This window comes from Pteropus alecto, unplaced genomic scaffold, assembly GCF_000325575.1.
Source record: "Pteropus alecto unplaced genomic scaffold, ASM32557v1 scaffold98, whole genome shotgun sequence".
Lineage (NCBI taxonomy): Eukaryota > Metazoa > Chordata > Mammalia > Chiroptera > Pteropodidae > Pteropus > Pteropus alecto.
In genome coordinates this window covers 4,392,813-4,408,006 of record NW_006443570.1, presented here as the reverse complement: position 1 = coordinate 4,408,006, position 15,194 = coordinate 4,392,813, and the positions used below count along the sequence as shown (strand labels likewise).

At 43.2% G+C, this 15,194-nt stretch overlaps 1 protein-coding gene and 2 pseudogenes across 1 annotated transcript in view; all 3 read left to right on the top strand.

Annotated features, from left to right (window-relative positions):
- The first annotated feature begins 2,183 nt into the window (after positions 1-2,183).
- Positions 2,184-2,304, top strand: LOC112473386 (annotated as a pseudogene).
- A 5,736-nt stretch (positions 2,305-8,040) lies between these two features.
- Positions 8,041-8,160, top strand: LOC112473369 (annotated as a pseudogene).
- Positions 8,161-10,870: 2,710 nt separating this feature from the next.
- TTLL6 (tubulin tyrosine ligase like 6) overlaps positions 10,871-15,194 on the top strand; it is a 22,733-nt gene continuing 18,409 nt past the window's right edge. Inside the window, 5 exon segments of the mRNA XM_025041598.1 lie at positions 10,871-10,947; positions 13,224-13,442; positions 13,821-13,861; positions 14,831-14,949; positions 15,077-15,192. Coding sequence (XP_024897366.1) covers positions 10,871-10,947; positions 13,224-13,442; positions 13,821-13,861; positions 14,831-14,949; positions 15,077-15,192 — 572 coding nt within the window.

The window sequence follows — 15,194 nt, the reverse complement described above, 5'->3', positions numbered from 1 at the left end:
TACAGAGATAAGTGCTGTCAGTATCCTGGATACATTTCCCTTAATTTTACTTATTAGCTTTTTAAAAAGCACTGAGAACTGACACCTCCTACACCTACACAGCTTACTGTCTACATTAATATGACAATATTTCATGACTCTTGCCTGAAAGTTAAAAATGCAAATCCATTGTTCATTTTATAAACTTCCTAAACCACCAACTTTTCAATAGAAAGCATGACATGACAATTCTGCACACTCTAAGATTCTTAGAATCCTTGGTTTAAAAATCCTTGCTTTGCTGTGTCCCCCAATCCTAAACTATTATATCATGATCTTACCCAATTGAAATCAACTCCTGCCCCCAAGCCAAACTTCAAAGTCTCAGTCAATATCACTACTTTGTTCTGCTGTCCCTGAGCCACTACCACCACTCTATCAAGGTAGTGTTTTTCATTACTGCAGTAAGAATAAACTCAGTTTGGTCTTATCAACAGCTTATTTTCCTGATATTTTGTGGAGCTAAATTTGACAGCATAGAGTAAAAAAGAAAAAAGATTAATTAGTCTGATTTATTTCCGATAGGAGTGTCGAGGGAAGGCTGCAAGTACGGCCCTTTATAACTAGATAGTGAAGGAATGGGACTTGATTTTCAGACTTAGAAAGAAAATCTTTCACTCCCATCTTCAATTGCTAGGTATGGAATCAAACAAAGACTGGGGGTGGATGTAGTTACTCTGTGCCGGACACAGTGGATTGTCTCATTTAATCATTACAAGGGAAGCATTTTTATTATCCTCATTTGACAAGTGAGAAAATTGTGGCTTAGAGACATAAAGTTACTTGCTCAAGCTCATTCAGCTAGTAAGTGCCATCAGAAGGCTTTGAACTTAGCCTTCTGACTCATACTCTTCATGAGAGTTCAGTGATCCATAAAGGAAGACAAACACATCAATGAGTATAATACCACAAGATATTGGCTTTCGAAGGGTAATTTACACAGTGCTAAGATAGCATAGAATTAATTTCTTTCTAGGGGCAAGACGGAGAGTTTCATAAGAGAGGTGCCGAAGAAAAAATTATTCTGAAGCCTATTATAACGGTAAGAAAGACTTTATTCAGGACTATTACAATAAGAATATTATAATAGGGGAGAGAGATTGTGCTCAACTCCAAATAGAATAAGGACAAGTGGGGATTTACAGTCATCAAGCAGAGTGAGGGGGTCAGTGGATGAAAAATTACTAAGGAGAGACATCAAGAGACTTGTTAAACTGACTTAACGGGATTCTTGCTGAAGGTGGCATAGGGATTGATCAGATATCGAGGGTGGAGCATTCTCCCTAAACAGGGTTTTTTTCTAAAACCAAACATGGCAAGGATAGACAAAGAAGCCCAAAGTTGAGGCCTAGTCGAGAAAAGGGGGCAGAGGAGCCTAACTGAAGTTTGGTCAGAGAGAGAGTCTTTGCTAGAGGTGACATTTGATTTATTTGAATAACAAGCTTGGCAAGCAGAAAAAGGAGTGAGAGAAATTCGAGAGGGAGGGCGTGCTCACCTGCAGCAATGCTGTCTAGTAGAATTCCTTGTAATAATGGGCATGTTCAATATCTGCACTATCTGACCTGGTAACCCCTAACACATGTGATGTTGAGCACTGGAAATGTGGCTATTGCAACTAGGAACTGGATGTTTATATAAATTAAATTTAAATAGCCATTTATAATCACTGTCCTAGCTAGTGCACATCTACAGCATCTGGGGTGTGGACTCTGGGGAGAAGGGGGTGGCAGCCTAGGAGAACGTGTGCAAGCAGCAGCTACTTTAACCTTTGCCCTCAGCTCCAGTCCTGCCCAGTCCTGTCCAACAGCAATGACTTGACTTTGGACTCTCAACTCCATGGAAAAAGAAGGTGAGAGAAATTTTATCTCTGAAGCTTACTCTTTCTGTAACCACCTAGGCCTCTGCAATTTGATGACTTACAAAAGTCCAGATAGTTTCTATGCCCAGGCTGGAAAAGGAGAGGATTGAATAATCAGTGGAAAAAAAGAGACTACTAGTTAGCTTGAGATACCATTGGGCTATTACCTGTATGCAGGTCACGTATGGTGTTTTGTAACTTCAGGAGAAACAGGAGCCAGGTATACTTCACATTAACCATTGAATATTTGTTATTCATTAAACAATTTTTAGAAAGCACAGATTTTGTCTATGGCCATGCTACCCTGAACAAGCCTTATCCTATTTGATTTTGGAAGCTAAGCAGGGTTGGGCCTGGTTAGTACTTGGATGGGGGAGACCACCTTGGAAGACCAGGTGCTGTAGTGTAAAAAACTGAAAAATAAGGGATTATAAAATGACAAAGTCCTTGCAATCTGTGAGGTCAACCAAGGGTTGCCTTGCCTAAAAAATAAAGTAAAAAAAAAAAAAAGGCACAGATTCTGCATATATTTAACTGCTTCATAAGTCTGGATTTGACTATATATTATTATTTTTACTATAAAATAATACCAATTTGTGAGGAAGAGGACTTCATTGTATACACCCATTTCACACACATAAATATTGTTTGATCCACCAAAAATAAATAGTGAGACATGGATGCTCCAAGCACTTTTAAGAAAAATAAAAGGCAACTATTGACTGCAGAGGATCTTTTTGTTACATGTAGTGGATGGATCAGTGTATGTGTCTGTGTCTCCCAGCAAATTGCTTTGCATATAGGAAGTGCTCAAGTAATGTGCCTGTTATTTCACCTTCAGTCAGGGCACTTTCTACGGAACTTGTTTCTAAGAGCCATCCATACTAAGAAAAGGATGCCCTAAAAGCAACCATGGGCTCTTTTCAGGGAAAGCTGTTTTCCCAGAGGTAGAGGGAAGATGAAGAAGGACAACATAAAAACAGAAGTGTGGAAGCTCTATTGCTCATGGCCCAGCAACCCCATTCCTAGGGGCTCTCTTAGCCCCGTCAGATACACATCAAAATGGAGAACTCAAAAGAGGTGCTGGACAGCAATTTCTGTCTCTATCTCACCTACGACAGCAATAAGAACATTAAGGAAGGAGTAGTGGGTTCTATGAACCCATTGCAAGGCCTTGGCCAAGCCACCACATTTTTCTGGGCCTCACTTTCCTCGCCTGACAACAAGAAAAATACCAGGGGGTCTGTAAGAACTCTTCTGATTTAAAAAGAATCCTGATTCTGCGATTATACATAGTTCTATAACATTCCCTCATACATTGCAGACTTAAAGGGAAAAATATAAATCTTCTAAGCATCTTTGCTTCATTTCCACTCCCTACCTTATCCTCGATACATACACCAGGACTTTCTTTTGACTAGCACAGGAAGAAAGGGCTTCCAGGAGGGACCTTGTTTCAGGGTAGCAGAAGCAGGACTATCTTTTCACTAACTCTTTACCAGAAGAGTTCCAAACTGAGAAACAGAGTTTGTGTGTCAACTGCAGAGTAAACAACTTTTCTGAGGGTTTTGTTATTATCCTACTATTTATTTATTTATTTAGTCAGGTGGGTGCCTAAGGACCAAAAAGACAGTGAAAACAATAGTTTCAGACCTGCCCCACTTCCCATACTCTCTCTGAGTTGGATCTCAGAAGAGGTGACACAGTCCAAGTGTTTTGTCAACTGAAAGGACCCTCCAACACATCACTTCAATCTTTCACATCTGGGTTAAAAAAACTCTTATTTAGTTTTGCCATGTGGAGCTTTCTGTTTCTGGCTTGCCAAGTACAAGTCACGAACACTCTCTGATTTCTTGGCTGTCCCTCTCTGGCCCTGGAGGGGATGCCTGATTGGAGACAGGGGTGGCAGGGTGCAAGCGGGGAGGGGGGAGGGTGTGTGGCATCAAGCCTGCTTTGCTCTCCAGTGGGAACAGCTCCACTGTTCACCCTATGGTTGTTCCCGTCATCACCCCTGAAAGGACAGCGATGCCAGGCTCTGGCCTATTAAATCCCACTGCAGCCAGCCCTCTCATAAATAACCAGTTGTCAGAGAGTTTAAAGGAAATCCTCTAGAAATCATAAATCTTTGCTGCTCCCTCCTGCATCCTCTTCCTCATTTCCATCACAATATCACTCCAGAGGGATTTGAGACCAAAGCATAAGCTTCACAGGGCAGATTGGTAGGTCACTAGAGAAAGAGAGGGGTGGGGGAGGAGAACAGAACTGGGACAATTGGTCTTAGGGAAGCATCTGCTGGGCCCTGGCGAGGGGGAAAGGGAAGATAGCCCAGGGCCACTTGGAGGAAAGAGGGCATAAGAAAGAGAACTGGATAGTAGAGGTTCCTGGAAGAGCAGCAGGTGAACGGGTGGTCCCACCTTCTGCTCTTCAGGGTGAATTCAAGCACCATGTAGCAGGCTTGCAGTGTCAGCTTGGGGCTAAGCCATGCCTTTGCCTCTAGCCTCCTGTCTGGGCAGATCAGCAGGTAAAGGGGCAGTGTCCTGTACTGGGAGGAAAATTTTTCCTCTACAAACTTAGGTCCAAAAAGTAACCAAGTTTATTCATATGCATATGAGAGCATTTAGTAACTGCTCTAGTAGCTAGAGGTAAGGGTTTCAAGCCAGCTCAATAAGAGGGGAGAGTGGGGCTTCAAAGAATGGAAGGATCTAATGAGACTTGTTCACACAATTTTTTTTGAAAAGTCAGATGTGTACAAGAATGAGCTTCCTGTACTGGAGATCTCTCCAGAGGTGGGGGTTGTGGCAGCTGACTCTCCTAAAGTTCTGCTTCATTCAAATACAGGAAGTTCAGATAAGGGTTCTTTCTGCATCTACTGTAGCTCAAATGTTTTCACTTTGAAATGAAAATCATCTTGGAGGGTCTTTTCAGCCCCTTCATCTGCACTCACCTGACACAATGTTCGCAATGAATGTGTTAAAATCTTACATCCTCTAGGGAATTTTCCTGGACTAACTCCAACATAAGATGTGGATCTTGCCTCTTCCATGAGTCCTTTTGACTAGAGGCTTTCTGGGAACGGCCTATTTCTCCTCCTTGGATGTCTCTCCTCAATTGCTGGAAAAGGTTTCTACCCTCAGAGGAGAGTAACGATCAGTAGTCTTACATAATTCTTACTTCTTCCAACTAAACAGGAGCAGCTACATTTCGGTGGTATCAAGTCAAGAATCTGGAAAATTCTCAAGAACGAAGAGGTTTGGACATAAGCAACAAGAATCCTTGGCTCAGTCCATAAGGGAGTGCCCCCAAATCCTATGGTTCAGGAACTTAATCCTTTGTTTAACCATTCACCCATTTTAACCTTGGCTGTCAATCCTTTGCAGGTAGGAGTCTGGACTTAGACAAATAGAAAGGGAAGGAAACCACAATTATTTGAATCCAGTCACTACTCCGATCCCCCCACCTCTCTGAGAAGTGTGGAGAGTTGCTGTGAGAAGCCAAGACCCTCAGGTCTGGACAGCCCTCTCTTATTAGCCAGTTCAGTGGATGAGCCACAACCCCCCACATTCTGGGGAGCTGTCCTAATTTGATAAGGTTTGTGATACCCATTTTACTGTTAAGCTAAGCCTCAGAGAGGTCATGTCAACTGCCAGAAGTTACCCAGGTAATGATATGCCTGAGATCTTGCCTTGGCTCTCAATCCAATGTTCTCTGCTCGCACCTCCTGCTCTTGGTTTTGGATATTTACCTTCCACAGAGGGCCTAAGTACCAGGTGCCCCGCGCCCAGCTGGAGCGCGGAAGCCAAACTGTTCCCACCTGCGTCCGCAAACCGTGCCCCGACGGCGCGGACTGGGGTGGAAGCAGGCGGGGGCGCGGGGGGCGGTGGGACCCGCGGAGCGCGAGCGGTAGTCGGGCCCAGCGCGCGGGGAGCGCCGCCCAGCGTCCTTCGCGTCTCCCGGGACAACCTCCAGCGCTTCCCTCTCAGAGCTCAGGGGCGGTTAATTGGAATCGGGGTGGGGGTGGGGGGGGCAATGGCAGCCCACCGCCGGGGCCAATCGAAGGCTTAGAAAGCCCTATATGCAAATATAAGGGTCTCGAGGACCCCAAGGTAGGAAGAGCGCGGGTTGAGGTTAGGGGTTGTAAGACAGCCAATGGGAGCGTGTCTCCATCTTTCCTGGCGGGGCCCGGTAAGTATGGTTGCTAGAGAGACGGGCAGCGGAGCCGGAGCGAGACTGGGGAGTAGGAATCGCGGTAAGACCTTCCCAAAGTCCAGTGTTGGCCCTCGGATCGCGACCTTCTAGTGCCTCTTTACAGAAAAGCTGGTTCTACACCCCCCCAATGTCTCCCAGGGTGCCTAGTTCCCCAGGACTACCCCTCTGCCCTTCCTGGTGGCGTTCTAAAGGTCAAAGCCCCTTATCCTCACTGCCCCTGGTCCCCCTCCGCTCCGTGGCCTGTCTCTCTTAGCCGGTCTCGGTAACCCTCGTCCTCTTCCCCACCCCATACTCGAGCTCACCGCTAAAATACCCACAACTCCCTTTTCCCAACCTGAAGACCCCGATGCCAGGACCTTGCCCATACACCGACCCTTCTTGTCCCAGCTCCATAACCCCTCCTGCGCTCACTTCTCTCTGGAACCTGGGCTCCCTCCTGCGGCACCCTCACTTCCTGCCCTCCCTCGATTTCCCAAACCTGGTGCCCCCTTGGATACCGAAGATCTCTGAGAATCACACAGCTCTCTCCTCCTCCTGCTTCTCCATCATTGTATCCTTCTCTGGATCACCTTTCTTCCTTTGTCTGGAGAAACCTTCCAGAAAGACACTTGTTTTTTTTTTGTTTGTTTTTGTTTGTTTTTTTTTTCACGGCCAGCCCAGCCCTCTGTAAATGTCCCTGCTCCCTTTCTCCCTCTTCTTTCACTTCCAGTTATTTCTCACTCTCCTGAAGGAAAACTCTTCTAGCCTTGAGGAAAGTTCTCCTTTGGTATCTGAGCCCTAGGAAGAATGTAACTTACATTTGGGGATGATGTGGGAAGGAGTTAACATTTACTAAGCACCAGTATGTGGCAGGTACTTCAATAAATTATTTAAAACGTACAACAGCCCTACCATTATATTTTCATCTTACAAAATAGCCCTTATTTTGAACCAAGCACTGCATTAAGAGCATTAGAAATATTAACTCATTTAATTTTTTTCTTTTAATTTTTAAAACAACCCCGAGAGATGAATATTATTATCCTCATTTTATTTATAAGGAAACCGAAGTACAAAGAGGATCAGTTTATCACCCACAGACACCCTTCTAGTAGGTGGTAAGGCTGGGTTGGATCCCGGTCTGTCTGTCTTTGCTAGCAATGCACATGTTGTGGAGAAAATGGCTGGGCATGAGCTTGCCCTGAAAATTGTTTCTTCCAATTGAGGAATTGTGGAATTCCTCAATTTCTAGCCAAATAAAAGACAGCATCTGAGTCAGCAAGATTCTTATTCTTACTGAATGTGGCCAGTGATCCTCAGCACTTCTTTTATTTTTTCAAATTAATTAATTTTTAAATTACAGTTGACATACACTATTATATTATTAGTTTCAACATAGTGATTCAACATTTATATAACTTCAGTGATCGCTGTGTAAGTCTAGTAACCATCAGCTACATACAAAGTTATTACGATATTATTGATTATATTCCTTATGCTCTACATTATTCTCAGCACTTATTGGCAAAGCCCTTGAGCAGTTGAGTGTCCCCATCCCTACCATGTTAGCCCATGTTTTGCTTCTGACCACTTCAGGCTCTGTGCTGAAATTCAAAAAGTGTCTAGAATGAAAAGCCAAAAAGCCATAAAAGGCATCTTACTTTATCCTGCCTGCATCAAAGCTCAAAACACTTTTCTAGATATGAGACTTTTAATCTTCTTGGTGATCCTCTAATCACAGAGAAGATAGGGAATGAGGGAGGAGATAATTGCAGTAATCCCCTCTTATCCACGAGGGATATGTTCCAAGACCCCCAGTGGATGCCTGAAACTACGGATAGCACTGAACCCTATATATACTGTTTTTTCATATACATACCTATGATAAAGTTTAATTTATAAATTAGGCACAGTAAGAGATTAACAACAACTAATGATAAAATAGAATAATTATAACAGTCTACGGCCATGCTACCCCGAACAAGCCCGATCCTGTCTGATCTTAGGAAGCTAAGCAGGGTCGGACCTGGTTAGTACTTGGATGGGAGACCACCTAGGAAGACCAAGTGCTGTAGGCGTAAAAAATTTAAAAAATAAAGGATTGTAAGCTGACAAGTTCCTTGCAATCTGTGAGGTCAACCAAGGGTTGCCTCATCTAAAAAAAGAAAAATAATTATTATAACAATATACTGTAATAAAAGTTATATGAATGTGGTCTCTCAAAGTATCTTATTGTACTGTACTCACCCTTCTTGTGATGATGTGAGATGATAAAATGCCTATGAGAAGAGATGAAGCGAGTTGAATGACAGGCACTGTGATGTAGCATTAGGCTACTATTAACCTTCTGATGATAAGTTACAAAGATTATCTGCTTCAGGTGATCCTGGATTGAGCATTGACAATGTCAATGGATAGATGTCAGGAGCAGATGATGTTGATTGCTGGGGAAATTTAATATTTTTGGATTTCAGTTGACCACGGAAAGCAAAATCACAAATGATAGAGGACCTATGTATTTGGCTTCTTAGTATATACTCTGTCAAATAGGTAAAACTGAAAGCAAGGGTATAAATAGGCCTCTTTCTTACCTCCACATCTCCCTCCCCCACATCCACTTCATACTTTTCCAGGAGCTATCCACTGGAAGCCTTCAGAGGGATGCTTTTAGTAGGGGAAGGAGAACCAAAAGATACAAAAGGGAAAGGGTTTAAGGAAAACCTATTATTTGGAGGAAGGGAAGGAAGTCACAGGCAAACACTGTAGGAGAGCTCTTCAGTGCCATACGTATTCCTGCAGACTGAAAGAAGAGTTTAGGCTGTGAAGGTGAGGATGAAAAACTTGGCTGAAACTTGAAACATGTTCTCCTATTGTTCTTAATAAAATAATTCTTTCCTCCCATTTACAAGAACACCTATATTAATTCAGCCTTGCAAAAGAAAGCACTAAATACTTCTACCTTTCTGCAACATCCCTAGGGGCAAGAAGAGTAGTCAACTTGTATAGTTGTTCAGAAGCAGAAATGAGACATGGTTCCTCTTTACATTTTCCAAATAACCTTTGGGTGTGCATGTAGCCATCCCAGTGCTCATTCCCTCCCCCTGGTGGCCAATAAAAGTCATTTTCATGCTGTCTAACCAGGATTTGGTTGGTAGCCTCTCTCAGGCTTTGAAGCCAAGATCAAAATCTCTATTCTAAAATGTAAGGAAACGTCAGGTTTTTGGTTTTTGTTGTTTTTTTTTTTCACTGTCTTAACTATCCTATTTGGAAAGGTGAACTGAACGTGTCTTGTGTCATTAAGAAAAACTGGAGATGGTATTTGCCATGTTTGCTACATTGGTAGCCCAACACAATCTTCTTTTTAAAATGCCCCAAAGCATTTAATCCATATTGCCTGCTCACTAACCTAGCATAATGAAAAAATATGTTGAGAGGCCGGAAACCGGGGCTTCTGTCTTGGCTCCACTAACTTGCTCCCCGGCTTTGTGTAAGTTAAAACCTCTGAAAATCAAACAGGTTGAACAAGACACTCTCCAAGGTCCTCTCAGCTGTAATATTCAGGAATTCCAAAAGTGCTTAGAAAATGTTCTAATTACACCACAAATAAGAGCCCTGGTACAATGTGGATGTTGTTGAAAAGAAGGGAAAGAAACAGTGAAAATAAAGACAAAGTAGAAATAATAGAACTGTTCCCAAGTTATAGCAAATTTGGGAGATCCAAGCCCTTGTTGGAGGTGGGAATTTAGAAGCAGTTGGCTTTAAGGAAAATGATGTGGGATCAACTGATTCTTAAGGGACTAAAGTCACCAAGACTGCTGCTGGCAGCTAGGAGATCAGTTGTTTCACTTTATGGTCATGCCATTTATGGGTGATCAGTAGAGAGGGAAAGGCAATGGGTGGAATGTGGAGGAGAGACAGGCTGTGGGGTCAGACATACATGGCTTTTAATCCCAGCTCTGCCCCTTACCTTCCCCTCTCCATGCCTTAGTCTTCTCATCTGTAATACATTGAAAATAATGTCCGTGATATGATATTATAAGGATGAGACTGTGTATATAAAATGCTTTCCTAAAATGCCTGTTACTTGTCAAGGAGGTTGTAAATAGTAGCTACTTCTATAAATGAATGAAACTAAGTGTTTTAAGTGTCTACTATATGAAAAGACCCAAGGTTGATGTTTTAAAATTTTTATGTATTTCTTGCTCACAGCAATGCTTCTATTATGCAGATGAGGAAAATGAGCCTTAGAAAGGCAAACGGTTCATGCATTTATTCATTCTTCCAGTCAGTTCCAGAAGCATATGAATCTCCGCTATGTGCCAGACACCATGGCAGGAGCTGAGAATTCACAGACATGTTCTCTGCTATCAGGGAGTTTAGACCAGGGCCTCAAAGCTGATAATGATAGATAGCATGTGGTGAGATCTACTCTGTGTCAGGCACTGTTCTAAACACATTGTATTGACTCAGATGAATGAACTCATTTAATTCCCATAACTGGGACAAACCATTTTACAGATGAGGAAATTAAGGCAAAAATAGTCACATGTGACAATGATGTCTGCCATTGCACCTGTCTCAGATGCCATCCAAGTGGCTCTCGTGTCACAGGAGCCTAGACTATAGAGAAAGACAGGCAAGAATCCCATCCTGAACCAGTTTCTTTAAAAGTACATGGGCTCAGTTCCTTGCTGTGTGTGCCTGAGGCCCTCTCTTGCAAGAGGAATTTGACCCTTTTTTTGTTGTTATTGTTGTTCTTCTCTTTGACACAGGCACATATAAGCAGCCATGACTTGTTCTTACTACTTGGGCAAGGACTCAAAAAAGGGCAAAGACAACCTGCAACTCCAGAGGCCAAATTCAGGGTCAGTTTTCTCTCCTAGGTTAAAATTAACCTTTAGGTAAACGGGGCCACTCCTCCTCCAGGGCTTGGTAAATAGGAGCCTTTGCGGAGAGCTGGGGGAGTGGAGCTGGCTGTTTACCTGGAAGGAAGGAAGCAACCCAAGGTCAAGATTTCATGTACTTTAGCTGTCTTGAACTTTGCCAAGAATGTGCCTATTTTCTGGGAAAACCCACCCTCAAGGCCCAAGTTTCATGGGTTAGTTAGTTGCATTGAGCACGACTCTTTCTCCCTCTGCTCAAGTGTCAGCATAAAGAGACTTGGGTATAAGTGGCAGCCCTCCTTAGCAAGAGAGAGAAACAAGTGGCAGTCCTCAGCTGACTCACTACTTGTGCCTCCCTCTTGCAAGTGGTTGTGAGCATTCAGTGAGAGGGTGTATGTGACAATTCTTTGAAAAGCCTGAAGAACTATACCCACATAAGGGCTTATTATTAAATGATTCATAGATAACCTCTAAGTGAGAGGGTCCCCCCAGTTTTGTTTTGGAAAAAGGGGAGAAAGAGGTAGAAGCATGTAGTAATGTTAAAGACATGGCTATAAGGTATAAAAGTTGTCTAGAATTAACAAGTTTGGGTACAAAGGGGAGGGGAGGTGATTCCCAAGAGATTGTGTGACTCTGGTGAGCCTGCTATAATTACATATTGCTGGTGGTAGTCAAAACTGTTAGAATTCCACTGGGAAACAATGTGGTGATATAAATCAATCAATCAATCAATCAATCAATAAAATTAGAACCCACATAGTTTTCATATTTATTAACCTAGTAATCTGGTTCTGGATAGAAATCTTAAGAAAATAATCCTAAAGAAGTAAGAGGCCTTCTGTCCATGAAAGTGCATTGTAGAGCTATTTGTATAATAGCAAAATTGGAAGCAAATTACATTGTCAACAGTAGGGCAATGGTTGGTTACACTCAGATACATTCCTTCAAAGAGATATTATTACACAACCATTCAAAACTAGAAATATGTAAACTTTGTCACAACCCAAGGACGTTTATGATATGATATTAAGTGGGTGAAAAGCAGACACAAAATTCTTTATATTGTGATGACAATTATAAAAAATAATCATGCTTAGAAATTAAGAATAAAAGAGATTACACAAAAGGACCAAAGTTGCCATGTTAGGATAGAAAAGCTGAAGATAATTTCCCAGCCTACCCTTTCCTATGCTTCCTTTAATGTTATACTATAGTATTTCAATAGTAATGATAAATTTGAATAAATTAGAATAAAGATATTATTAATATCATTTTAAAAAGCCCAAGAGTTTGTGAGGAAAGAAGAGGTAGTAAGTAGCAAGAGGACTGTAGGCCTCAAAAGAAAGGGATTGAAATGGTGGAGAGGGTTGGCAGGGTTTGGGAGGTGAAGTTAGGAGGGGAGAGCACTGGAAAACTGGTTCTGTGGTCATTTAAGCCGTGGATGTGAAGGGGCTCTAACTCAATTAATTGGGCCTGGGCAGTTCTGAGTTACCCAGAGACGAACTAAGCATATTCCTAAGGACTAGTGAAGCAGGAGCATTAAAAATCATTTGATATTTGAAATTTCAAGTAAATATCTAAGAAGCCATCATGGGGGTGGAGGGATGAGAACTTAACTGGACTTCCTTATAAGTGTTTTATGATTTGGTCTTGTTTTCACTTTGAATTGGATAGTTGGGGAGCCACAATAGCCTTTTCAGTGGGAGGGGGCTCTGAAGGTGTCTGCACTGGGCCCTGGGCTTGAATCTTGTTCAGTTAGCTGCAAGTCAGCCCTGCACACTCCGAGCGCCAGTTGCTTTCACTCTCAGGCCAGCAGATTGCATGCAGGAGATTCGGTGCAGTGCCGAAACAGTTAACAGATCTCAAAGCATCTCATCTGAACCCACTGAGACTAACTCCCTTAGCTAGGAAGGCTTAGGGCTTGTTTCTGAGGCTGTCTCCAGACACTCACTCACTTTAATAATAAGATTGTTTACCAGGTGGTGCCATGCATAGTGTCTCAGCCTGCTCCTGAAAACCCCTGGTGAGATAAATCAAGGCCAGGGTTGGCCAAGTGAGTCCCCAAGATCATAGTCAATGGCAAAAGGTGTAATCAGCTCCCTCCCAGAGCCTGCCCCAACCTTGGAGGTGAGGTGGCATTTTATTAACTGCAACCTGTTGCCTAGTCTGAGCTCAGGTCGACCACCCCCATGAGAAAGGGAGGGGGTCCCCCTGCAGGTGGATCCAAGTAACTGCCGCTTACTCTGCCGTCTTTCTAGTGGGGGCCAGTATTTCCCCAGAGTCTCCTCCCAGTCCCGGGAGATGCACCAGCGCCTGCCTTTGGAAGGGGAGGAAGGGACAGAGTCAGAAGAGAGGGAGAACAGTTCTGTAGAAGATCTGAAAGAAATCGTCACCCTGGCTTTTGTGAAAGAGAACACGGAGGCTCAAAAAGGACTTCAGAATGCCCAGCAGCAAGGCAAGAAGAGAAAGAAAAGGAGGTTAGGACTGAAAGATGGGGAATGGGGATTCACGTTGGTTAAGAGCAAGAGGGACCTGGGAGGAACGGGACCTTGGCTGCTAATGAAGGGGCGGGGGAAGGAGAAACTGTGATGAGACCACTTTTTGGTTCATATAAAAAGAACCCACTTTTGATGATCTGTTTTATAGAATCAAATAATGGTGTGTGTAATCTAAAACTACACCTTGCCCTAATCTTCATGCTGTGTTTAGAATGTCATTTCTTTTTTTTTTAAATTGTGTGTGACGGCTTAGGTTTCATGCAGCCCCACCTGGGATGAGATGTTTTTGTATGCAGTCTCTTGTTCTGGCAAGTGTGTCTGTCTCTGTCTTGCTGCTTTCCTTTTTCTCTTTTCCAGATGATTGGTGATCAATCTATCCAGCTGCCGATATGAGAGTGGTGAGCATCTGTATTCAAGGGATCTACGGTGGGGACCCACTGGATTCCCCAAAGAGTTGGGGAGGGTCACTCTTACATATTCTCGAGGATGAAAAAGTGTGTCTCCAAATCCTGTCCTTTGCTTCTCCAAGCTCATTTAACTATTTGAGGAAGTTGGGAAGCTCATTCTGAGAAAATATGGGTTTGACCACAGTGGTGTAGACTTCATCCATCTATAGTTCTTGTATATGGTTATTAGGGGATCTGATTGTAGAGAAGGCAGCTATTGCTGTCATCAGTGGCTCTTTTTTAGGGTACAGGTTCTAAACTGGCCATCTGTGGGCTGAAGATGATCTGCAAATCTACTTTGTACTATAGAGTAGAATGTTGTTGTTGTTGTTGTTGTTTTAATTTCGAATTTGGAAGCTTTAGGCTGGCCTTGACTCTCTTGGTCACTGAGGGCACTTCTTCCTTTCCAGGCCCTTGAAGACATTTGAGTTGGTGTTGGAATCAGTTCCTAGTTATCGATATTAACAGAGACAGGAAAAGAAGGATATGATAGCATATATGTCATTTTGGTATACATTGTATAATTTTTTTTTTCCTGTCAATTTACCTCACTAATTAAGCTTGGCTCTGGCTGATGTTAAGGATTTAAGTTTTTATTCTCTTAACATTCAGTGCTTAGTGTTTGGAGAAATCCCAGAGGCCTTCTTCCTGTCATGGGAAAGCCAGGTGGTTAAAACATTCTTCCCAGATAACCTTTCCGTGGGGATGATTGGGCATATTCGTCAATAGCTTTCAACTCTTTGTGTTGCTTTCTTGGCAATGGTGTGTCCAGGCAGGGCAAGATGGCTTCCAGTCCCTTGGAGCCTGGGTGTCTCGCTTCATTGTTTGGTCTGGCAGCACTTAGAAATGTACCCTCCCCATTCCATGCTCCTCCTTCACTTCTTGGGCTAACAGGCCTTTCTTCCTCCAACTCTGCCGCAGTGCGTAGGGCTGCCCAACAGTACGGCCTTCGAGAAGGAGGGGAAAATGACGACTGGACTCTCTACTGGACTGACTACTCGGTGTCACTGGAGCGGGTGATGGAAATGAAAAGTTACCAGGTATCTGGGTCAGAGCTGGTCCTCAGCATAAGTGTGGCATCTGCCCCATGGGCCCCCAGTGTTCCCCGAGGGGATCTTGTGTGTAATCCCCTGTCCCCATCGTTCATGAATTCGGCTTCCTTTGCAGAAAATCAATCACTTCCCAGGGATGAGTGAAATCTGCCGCAAGGACTTGCTGGCCAGGAATATGAACCGCATGTTAAAGATGTTCCCTAAAGATTTTCACTTTTTCCCTAGGACCTGGT